General features: G+C 30.9%; 1 protein-coding gene across 1 annotated transcript in view; it reads left to right on the top strand.

The window, feature by feature from the left end:
- The window catches only part of LOC113518331 (probable cationic amino acid transporter), a 214434-nt gene that overhangs the window by 64877 nt on the left and 137240 nt on the right, over positions 1-12317 (top strand). Inside the window, exons 2-3 of the mRNA XM_026903202.3 lie at positions 2480-2543; positions 5512-5656. Of these exons, the coding sequence (XP_026759003.1) occupies positions 2536-2543; positions 5512-5656 (153 nt within the window). The 5' untranslated portion in view covers positions 2480-2535. The remainder of the gene's footprint in view (positions 1-2479; positions 2544-5511; positions 5657-12317) is intronic.

Raw genomic sequence — 12317 nt, 5'->3', positions numbered from 1 at the left:
GGTATGCCCGCCTACGTTATCGGTATACGCTAGCAAGGCATTAGTGAAAAATAATAAATGACGGATAGCAATAGGATTACTAGTGCCCACTACTAACAATCCAAACAATCCCCCCCCCCCTCACAGAGTATAAATTGCTGCTAAATAAAAGCTGTCTAATTTTTCAGCCATTTTTTTAAACGTAGTTTTGCCTGACTAACCTAGCACTTAGAGCTCCTAAAATATTTATAAAGGTTTATAAAAATTGAAAGTCATTCATCCTAACGAAAACTTCAGACTTATATTAATGATTCAACAAACTTAACAAATGTTCGTAAATTACATTTGTGTTTTGTAGTTTATTGCGTTGAGGAGGATACGATATAGGTAAAGTAAATGCTAAGGGCGGAGATAAGTTACAAAGTTCTAAGTAAACTCCCTCATACGCACCATTACAATTAAAAGCTTCAAAACACCATTACGTATGCGTAGACACGGTTGGCATCAAACGCAGCTGAACAAAAAGTTACGTATCATCAACAGTGTGATCCAACCGACTTCAAAAAGTTAGGAGGTTCTATTTGATTCTCATCTTGAAGTGATTTAATGGCTATTATCATTATTTTGACAATAGATTTTCCCTCTACATATGAATTCATATGAATTATGAATAGGAGCATGTTAGTTTTGTAAAAATTGAAATAAATTTCTGTTGAATATTTGCAATAATTGTCAATGTATATTTTTTTTTTATTCAGTGCAATAAAGAGTTAGTTAAATCCCACTACCTATCCTTACAATCACTTAATACTCCTTATTCCTACCAAAACTATGTGTTATATATATAATACGAGTATATACTTATTTACATACGTTAAGCTTTTCATTTATTTTTTTAACGCGTCACCATTATTCATTGATTCATTTTTTAATTCCTTTTACCCAAAGGTTGTCTGAAATAGATTGCTCAGCATTCTTTTTACAGACAACCTCTTGATTGACTACATTTTGCTCATTGAAAATCCTTCAACAAGTCCTATAATATTGGTGTAATAATATGTTAAAAAAATACTTTTTCAAGACTTAACCACACCTTTACTTACACTTTACTTATAATCTTCATGGTGTAGCAGTTTATTACATTATCTCACCTTCGATCCACGGACAATACAAACATTTGTATTCATGAGTGGGATTGTCTGTTTGTATTGGTCTCTTGATGGTTGGTGTTTTCCCTATATGTATGTCTATGTTAATTTACCAAAAAAATAATTGAAATAATTCTATCAGTTTTTTAGTACATAGACTTGCCTAGTTTGGATGTTGATAGCGTTATAAAATAAATTCATTTCTTATTATTGTTGATGTTAATTTTATTTTATATTAATATAATGTTATATTAGTGAATTACAATATAAATTATTTTGATTAACTACAATCAATTAATAAACGCAATGAAATGTACACGGTTGTCGGTTAAATTGATAGAATAAATTATAATTAATCATATGCAGTATACATGTGGTCAAAAAGCTGATTAATATACGAATATAATTATGAATCCTTTATATTCCAATTTCAAATTAAATTGTAATAACATATCCTATTTATTTTTGAACTAATTAACAATTTAAGATTTGTTCTATAAATAAAAATAGTGATTCATTTCATGAAAATTCTTTTTAGGAACGTCGTTCTCAGATTTAAAAATTTGGATAAAATATTTACTAAAATACTATTCTTAAATTTATTTACTTAAATTGTAAGTTGCATAAAAAATCGATGTTTCGTCAAAATTGATTTGCGAGATTCATATACGAAATTATAGGTAATACTCCTATACACATTTTTTTCTAGACTGTATTTGGTTTTAAAATTGGCCAGTATTTTTGTAGAATAAGCAAAATTTATTTAATGTGTCGGAGAGGATAAGAAAGTCTCCTCGCAGGATGCGAGCGGCAGTCTACCGTTGGCACTCGGACCGGAAATCTGTGTCACAGGACGTCAAAATATCTACGCGATAATACTCGTACTGTTGATTTTCATAACTGAGTGCCAGAGTGTAAGTTAACTGTTTCTTTAGAAGCAAAAAGTAATAAACTATTTTTATTCATTGCAAATCAATAAAAATTATATTATAGTGTATTAATTATAAAAATTTAAACAGTATTTTATGTTTATATTTACAAAATAGATGCCTTTGTTCTAAAGTTATCTACTTGGGTACTTTAGTCCCACTCGTATTTATATCGCGAAGCATAGGACTTTCTTGAATATAACATAGAATGAACTTTAGAATAAAATCAACATGGAAGCCTTCGTGGCTGTGTTTTGGTTTTTATGCTGCTGTCAATAAAAAAATATGTATTTCTTTAATGATTGTTTTACTTATTGTGTATTTCATGTCTATAGGTGACGTTTCCACTTATTATCAGGTGACCTGTCAGTATGTTTGCCATTTCAAGTTGCATAAAAAATTAATTGACATTTTTTTTGACAGGTCCTGTCTGCGTCGATGTAGGTCACAGGGGGAGAGATCTTCTCCTCGGCTTCGATATGCAAAGGTAAATAATTCTTATTGTTTTTATTTGACAAAAAGGAAAATTGAACCCTTTATAAATAAGAATATTAGTACTCTCTCAGAAAAAGACATTATACATCTATCCCTTTCGTATTTCTTCCGTGCAATGCCAGTATAGCTGTTATACTAGTATAGTATTATATTACCTGTGGCTGTTGTTATAAACTCTTTTATAGTTAGTGCTTTACACTCGTATCTTTCTTTGTTATTTTTACTCTTTGCTTTATTATTAACATGTCAGCATTTATTCAACACGAACCGGCGTTTTATTTTGTTAGCAGTTCGCAATAGGTGTGTTTCAGTTAAAACTTTAAATATACCTGTTTAATTTGAATAAACTTTAAAGCTGCCGGTTTAATTTCACTACATTTTAAACTTTAAAGTGTAGTGAAATAACAGCGTAGGATGGGATTACACTGTTGTCTTTTTTAATGACTAGGCATGGCATTATACTTGTCTATAAACGACAGTGTCTTTGTAGCTTTTATAAGTATCATAAAAGGAATTGTCAGCACACATTTTTACTACTATCACTAGCTGATCCGACAATCGATGTTTTGCACCTTACCACCTGCCGGGTCCAAACTGGAGCAAACCAAACTGGAACAATAGTACACATTTACAAAATATAATTAAAATTGGTTGAGCGGTTTCGGAAATTAACGTGAACGAAAATCGTGACACAGGATTTTTTTACAAAGTATTAAGATTAATTAAGATATAGGGTCTGAATGGTTTCACCGCTTCAAAGCATTAATAGCTATTAGCCGTGGAAGTAATAAAAGTGTTCCCATTTATAAAGATCAATTCCAAATACCGTCAAGTACCAGCAAACTTCAGCGTCGAGTGAACAAAATAAGTCTTATTAAAATAAATGTGTAATTACGATGTAGCAATAAAATTTATTACCTACCGGGTATTTGTTGAGTAATTGATTGGTTTTCTATCAAAGGGAATATTAATGTTTATTTAATAACATGCAACCTGTTTTTAGATACGTCTAAAATTAATATTATCTTTCTATATATAATATTATTTATTAATCAAAATGGAATATTACAGTGGAGATTACCCATGTAAACATTGTTGTTATAAACATTTATTTATTTAGTTGTGAAAGTGCATTATTAGTATTTGGATTGCAGTGCTTAAATCAATATAACTATGTGATTTCGAATCACGATTGAAGTCGGTATTTTTTTATGTACATACATATACGTCACGCCTGTCTCCCATGGGGGTAGCCGAAAATTTTTTTTTGTGAAACAAAATTTTGAAAATATTTTATCCTATAACAGTCTATATACAGGCGGAAATTCAAAATAAATTATACTTATACAAGCTAAAACTCAAACGGAATTATACTTAATCTGCATGAACCAACGGCATAATCTGATTTATGTGACGACCCTTCAGTGACGTTCCCGTCAATTTGTCTATTATGACAATCCTACGTAAAAAGTATGAAAAATTTAGTTTTTTTTTTTTTTATTAAACTGGAAATGACAATCAAGTTGGTAACCATCGCCTATAGGCAAGAATATTACCTCGCAATTCACAGAATATACTGTGACACCTATGATACTCTTCATGGGTTGCCAATCCTGAAAACTAAGCTATTAGATAATATCCTATAATTTCACTGTTGTTGAGTACAGCTGCTGCAAGCACACACAAACACACAAACATAACAAATTTATGGAGGAAACATAATTTGTATTATTTCCTAATTGAAACAATCATACAGTTTTTAGAAATAATGCCAGTATATACAGCGTTTAATCAAGCGAGTCGCGACGTTCTAATCTCTAAATCAATCAAGTAGAATTAGATTATTTATACCTGCTTGTATAATATATTTATTATAAAACGCTTTCAGCCTAACTATGGTCTATCAGATTAACATTAATTATTAAATATATATAATAAATATAATAAAAATGTAACTGAACGTTGTTGGTACTTGAGATACATTTATGAATAATCAATATAAGGAGTTAACATAAGAAACAGATACCAAAACAAAAATTATTGTATTTTTTTTCTATCTGACTGCTGAATGTATGTTTAGTCCAGTATCAGGCAAAAACTGCACCAAATTAAATGTTATTTTTATAATTGTGATTATAAAGGTCTAACTTAAAATATGGTATGTTTTATCTTAATACGTTGTTCAGAAGTGGCCTATTTAAATGATTTTCCTACTTCTGAAATTTAAGCGTATGATGTCGCGGTTAAAAAGTTAGTCATTAATATAATACCAACTCAAAGCTTAGCCAGTATAATGCAATTAATATTCTTTTTATATCAAAATAGAGATAAGAAATATTATGTTTCTGTACATTTATTTATACTGGTATTACACTAGTTAGTATTTACTCGTGTATAATATGAATTATTAATTTGAATTCTCCTAATGAATTGTATCTCCCCTTTGGTAATTTATTAGTATGTCTATAATAGAGCTACATCAGAATTAATTAAAATAACATAATTTTATATCACTTTGTGATAATTTTATTAAATGATATCTGTATATAGCAATTATGGTTAAATGAATTGCAAAATAATTATAGTGTTAATTTTAGGAGCTGTGTATCCTAAAGATTGCTTTATCGAAAATGTCTATAGCCTCAATCACCCCTTCTGTATTTTTATTAATATTATAAATGTGAATGTTAGTTTGTTTGTTTATCTTCTAACACCTTAATAATTCAACCGTTATAAAATTTGATATGTACTGACTATGACCATATAAAAGACCATATATTATTTTTTTACTTTTCCTGGTCATTTAGTATGTACTGATCACGCCAAACAAACTCACTTTCATCATTATAATATTAATAGAAACAGCTTTGTCTACTTCATTATTACAAATTGTGCTACAACATACTGATTCATCTAATTCATTTGTAGTTGTACATTATTAATCAGTACTCGTGTTTCAGTGCACTTCAACGAGTCCAACAAGTTGACTGGGCCGCAGTGAAGCGAGATGGCCACAACATATTTACGAAGCTTATACGAACGCGGGACCCACGTGATTCGGAGACGAACCAAGAACTGACTGTACCAGGAAAACAGAGGCTTTCAGTAAGTAATAAAATAAATAGAATTTATTATATAAGTAGGTAGGTATCATATGTATTTATAGTATATGTATTTATGTAATATTTTATTATATATTTTAATATTTTATTTAACTGTATATTTGTTTATGTATTAATAATTGTAGCACTTCAGCTGCCCGCTAACGAAATGCTTTCTTACTGGGTTGACTGGAAGAGATCTCTGTCAGAGATAAGTCCACCCTTGCTCACAACATTTATAAATAGATTATTTTATATGTAACTTACAAGTGCAATAAAGAATATATATAGAAATTATAATAAACTTACAATCGTACGTTACGTTATGGTAAACGTCACACTCGACGTGCATCCGACGTAAGTTAGTAGATTCTATTTCATCATAAATCTAAAATACTATAAAACGTTTTGACGCTTGGTGTCGCTGCCTTATACGAAACTGTCTTTTGTACATTATTCATATTCATTATAAGGAAACTTGACAGAGTCATAAAAATCTTTCTGTGAAATTTCAAATTTTTACACACTTTTATTGTTTTATAAGATAAAAATAAGAAGAATAATAGAGCTGAAGTGATAATGAGCTGTTCACTGAAGAACAAACAACCGATGAGAAAGAAAGGTGCTTGAGTTGGGACCCTATACGGACAAGCGCAGTGTAACGACCCATTCCAAGCAAAGTTACTACTCTTCTTGACAATAAATGGAAAAATGACAATTTAATGAAGTTATTATGATGACGGATTATGATGATTTAAGTAAACTATATACGGGGTAACAAAATTGTAATATAGTTATTATAAAGTTTAAAAACAAACATCCCCGTATTTTTTATACTTTTTCTAGACTTTATTCGTTGGCTCATATTTATTTTAATTATAGTCCCTCTATCTGCTTTTACATGAAACTAATATCATCATAATTTCAGCTATTATCCGTTTACTACTGGGCATAAGCCTCCCTCCCTAGACTGTCATAAGAAAAGGCCCTAAGCCACCTGCATTCACTGACTTCCTATAATGCATTTGAGATTGTCACTCCATCTAGCGGGGTCGTTCTACACTGTGTTTCCCCGTGCGAGCTTACCCCTCAAGATCCTTTCTCTCCCATCGGTTGTCGGTTCTTCGAACTATGTAACCAGCCCATTGCCACTTCAGCTTGCTTATCCTTCGAACTATGTCGGTTACTTTGGTTGCTTTGCGGATAACCTCATTTCGGATTCTATCAAGCAAAGAGACTCCGAGCATAGCCCTCTTATGCTCGGGCTATGGCTCGCTATATTATTTGAAGCTTTTGCTTACGGGCAATTGTGTAGGACCATGTTTCGGTTCCATAAGTCATCACTGGAAACACACACTGTTTAAAGTCCTTTGTCTTCAAACTCTAAGGTATTTTGGAATGAAAAGATGTGGCGTAGTTTTCCTAACGCTGCCCAGTCGAGTTAGATTCGTCGGTTGACCTCTCGGTCGAAGTTGGACTTACCTATTCGGACAACTTGTCCCAAGTATACATACTGGTCGACAACTTCGAGCGTAGTGTTCTCAATCGTAACCGATATTGGTGTGACATGGACGTTATTGTCTGTATTCATCTTAAGATCTACCTGTGGAGAAATACCATTGAGGTAATACTAACAAACAAACCGACAATAATTATATAAAACGTCGTTTTATATTCAGTATCGCATATGTTATACACCATAAACAACTTTCGTGTTGACTTTGTAAGATTTTATTTCATGTAAAAACTAGCTTTTACCCACGACATCGTTTGCGTGACCGTGATACTTTTACTGACCAGGATAAAAAAAATCTTCCAACCATGCCGTATAATACGTGTACACTAAATTTCATAATAATTACATAAGCTGTTAAGACGTCAATAAGTAACAAGTAAACTCACCTTTCACATTTATAATATTAGTAAGGATTACCATCATATAACAAAAAGCGCTCCTACATAAATCTCTTGATACTGTTTACTAAATTTATCAAGCAATTTAATATAAACAATGAGCCAATAATTCTGAATACACCACCCTTCTCTCTTCAGGAGCTCGATAAAAAAGGATTCTGTGTCAAACATAAAGTACGGGAGCAATAAATAATATTATAACAGGTACCTTTGTGTATTTTTGAAACAACAAAAATAAACTATTACATTTCTCGTATATATTTACTCAATTCCACAAAACGTAGTTATGTCAATCACTCTTGTCTTCGCTGGGCCTGTTCAGAAAAGTTTCGTAACATAAATCGTGTTAATATTTTACTGAACTAGGTGTTATCTTGTGGACGTCCATGTCACTATTCAGTAACATATACACTAATGGTAGCGGAATTAAACAAAATAATTGTAATTAAATAACCAGTGAAAACCATATACCTATTTTCAACCTATTAAAGATAGAAAATAATACCTAAATCTCTATGTATATATTTTTTACGTATGAAGTACAAATGTATCTACACTTATGATAGTATCTGTCTACTTACAGATAAATTATCTATACGTATAACTAAGTACCTGATATGTTATCCTTCTGTCAGATATATGAAAATATGTAGATGACAGATTCATATGGCTCACGCAAATAAAATCCTACAAGGTGATTTATACTACAGCATGGTTGCGACCCCTCCCCAAAAAATCAGCTGTATTCAAAGTTCACTATACATTAGCTAATCCTAATTAGCAAAGTATTACATTTATATTATTTTATAAAAATTATTTAAACTCTTCATATTATGTTTTTTTTTTATGTTTGTAAACATGTTGTATTGTAATATAAAATTAGGTGATCTTAATTAGCAAAGTATTATTATATTTACATTGTTTTAAACTCTTCCTTAAACCTTTAACATTTTCCTTTTTCATATTTGTTAACTTCCAATATATATTTGGATAATACTCTTATTTTTTTTTAAATCTGTATTAAAATACCGGAAGGTATTTTGTATTCTATTGCACAAAATCAAATATAAATACAAGTGCCTCTTTTAGATACTTACAACCCTCCACTTTCTTATTGTATTATAATATCAATTTCATAATTCGTGTATCTGACATTCTTTCCGCATACCCAAACCACTGAAGCATACCTTTTCTCATTTTTCACAAATTCTATCACCAAACATCGACAAAATAAATAATATTAGTAGTTACGTGCATAACCTATCTATAGTTAATGTTACTGTCAAGGGGAAGAGGATTATTTGTAATGGAATCAAGCGACCCCATTATTAGTAATATACCCGGTCAAATCCCCCTGGAAACCATCTTGGTGTACATGGTGAATTGGTCACGATGGGCTAACTGATCTGACTTCATCGCTCACTTATCATTTCCCACTGGTGCCTCGCCAGCTTGTATTAATAACAGTAATTACTTACCATTACATTTTTACCTTAAAAACTACTACAGATATAAAGGTAAGATATACAAGAAACAAGAAATACTTGATATTATAAAAGTTATTTATTTATATAACACTCTTTTGAAAACACTGCGTTGTTAATTCTTTATATATATATATATATATATATATATATATAAACCGCGTAAATATACTTTATTTAGTCACATTCATCGCTAAAAGATGCCTACATTCCAACCGCAATATTTCTTTAATACCACTACTTACCTGCCAATTTTATTTCAAGTACTGGTAAGCCACATCTGTGTACCTACATATTTTTTATTTCATTTTTCGGTAAATACTTAATTAATTTATTTTTTATCTAACGCTAATTCTCATCTCTAAAAATGAATGTGACCTCCGCAATCGACGAGCAACTACGTATAAAAAATATTAATAATATTGTTGTACTGTAAATATGGTTACCGCTTTCATAATTTGAAGTGCTGTGTTTGTAGACAATATTTTGTCTGTACATTGGTGATAAAGTGACGGAAGAAATCAAGGCGCCCGTACAGGACATCATAAAGACGGTGAATCCTTATATCCTTTCGTTATCCCTGTCACACCTAGATTTGTTTCCTATAAAACCCATCAATACATTTTTTTCTCTTACATAATATATTTTTAGAGAGTTATAAAAATAAAATTGGAATGAAATTTAGCCAAAATTAATATACTCTATAGAATCTAGTACAGGGCCACAAATTGCGCACTTATACTCCATTTTTCTTGTTAACAAGGTTATTTTTTTTTATTTCATATCAATGAAAACAAATAACAAAACCAATGTAATTTTCCTTAAGAGTAATTGGTAATTTAATGATGCTCATTTCTATGATAACATGGAATATTCTGAGGATTGCCGCTTAAGGAAAAAAAGAGAAAATATTATGTAGGTACCTACCTATTTTATCAAAAGTCACATTACCAGCTGAGAGGACAATCATTGTAATTCATACTCAAATTCATTATTGGAATGACATTAAAATTTATTCATATTTATAAGAATAAAGACATACAAAAAAAGAAAAGAGGTTTCTTCAGGGTCGGCAACGCACGCGTAATACCTCTGGTATTGCAGGTGTTCATAGGCTACGGTAACCACTTACCATCAGGTGGGCCATATGCTTGTTTGCCACCTCAGTGGTATAAAAAAAAATTGGTACGGTACCCCTTTTAAGGGATGGTCTCTGGCATTGTACTTAGTCTTCACTAAAAATCAGCTTTTAATCTTATTCTCTCTCATCAGTATCTCCTACGATACAAATAACTCGCCTGTACGCAACATCTGGAGTTTTTTTTTATGCAACTTAAAATAGCAAACAAGCTTGTAGATAGTAGTGAGCAGTCATCTCAAATTCGCGAAGAGTACCACATAATCTTACTTGTATTTTATAAAGCAGAATGCATAACGAGACAAATAATTGATATGAATATTTTGTCCGCACATCATACGTGTAGTTTTCGGAAATAACTAATAAAATTGATCAGTTTTGGATGACGATATCGAGATAAACACATGCATCAGCTGTTAAATAAGATCTTTAGGAATATAACTGTGAAAGTTGCATATAAATTGGCGCAGTAGTTTTTGTGTGACACCGGAACAAACATACCATGCAGAAAATTATTTTGTCTTTTATTTGTCTTATTCGGGTCCCTCATATAAAATTTTCTTAAATATACTATGTACTACCATGAACAGACATTGTTTAGTTACAATTTCATTACATTAGGAACACTAGCAACCCGTCCCGTCCTCGCATAAGTTCTTTACAGAAAATATAAAATAGCGTATACTACTCCGACGAGATGTGGCCTTCGGTAAAATTGGTTGAGTAGTTTTTGAGTTAAATCGTAACCAACAAAAAATCATACATCTTTTCTCGTTATACATAATATTATTTTACACTAATACAATACGTAATCTTTCGAACGAGTAGCACCATAAATTATGCAATATGTTCCCTTTTCCTAGTTCAAATGTATATAATTTTTTTGAGTATATAAATGTATTTTTTATACCACGAACGTGGTAAAAAACCATACAGCTCATCTGATGATAAACAGTTACTGTAACGTATGGACGCCTGCAACGCTAGCGGTATTTTTTATATTTCACATTAACAAAACAAATGACAAATCAATTAAAATTTCCTTTAAGTACAATATAATGCAAGTCACTTCTATTGTGATATGGAATATTCTGTACATTATAGCTTAAGGGGGGGGGGAGGGGGCAACAAATATTAAGCAGGTACCCTTCTACATTATCAAAGATCATGTAATCAGCCAAAATAATGTAATTCAATCTCTAATTTATTATAGAAACGACATTAAGTAAAATTTATTTGCTCATAAAGATAAAGATAAAAATTGCGTAGGTTGAAATATCCCTTTTATGAGATAAATCCGACATTGAATTTTCTTTTCTTAAAAGCTAAGTTTTTTATAAATTACAATTTTATTATAAAATAAATTGTTAAAACAAATGAACAGAATATATAGTATAGAAAAAGATATTTAAAAGTCATTTTTTTTTATTACTTTTAAATATATCGTACAATATATACCTATAGGGGGGGAAAGGGATTGTTAGCAATGGAGTTTGACAGCCCCATTGCTAGCAATATGCTCTATCAGGTCAACCTCCACGTGGTTCCCCCTGGAAATCGTGAACATTTCTCGTTGAATTCGTCACGATGGGCTATACCGATAGCGCGGGTGGGGTTACTATTTCATTATCACCTATAATAATAAAAAAAAATATACATACCTATATATATTGTGCGACACATTTATATATATATATATATATATATATATATATGTAAAGTGTCAAGTCCTTAAAGAAATTATGTATATCAACATCATTAAATTTCGTATAAGCTAATTCATAATTATCTTTCCAATTTGCAAAATTCCTCATCGATGTCGTTTTGAAGGGACGTCGGCTGGTATTGTCTGCGGAAAAATTAATGAGAGCAAAGTGGCGATTTCTTTTATTGTACATAGCAAACAATACTTAAGCATATAACAACATACATAAGTGGCAAATGTTCATGAAATTGAGTAGGTATATACAGAGAAACAACATATTATCTTGTTATCATCCATGATCTTCCTGCACAGTAGCCTAATACCAGTTCTGTATAATGGCAAATAATGAAATATCTATTTTTAAGTGTTAATAAGATACACCTGTAGCAATATCGGAAATCTGTCAAGTAAACAGAAACAAAAG

Source organism: Galleria mellonella, unplaced genomic scaffold, assembly GCF_026898425.1.
Source record: "Galleria mellonella isolate WM207_F2 unplaced genomic scaffold, CSIRO_AGI_GalMel_v1 utg33, whole genome shotgun sequence".
NCBI classification, from domain to species: Eukaryota; Metazoa; Arthropoda; class Insecta; order Lepidoptera; family Pyralidae; genus Galleria; species Galleria mellonella.
This window is presented reverse-complemented; position numbering and strand designations above follow the sequence as displayed.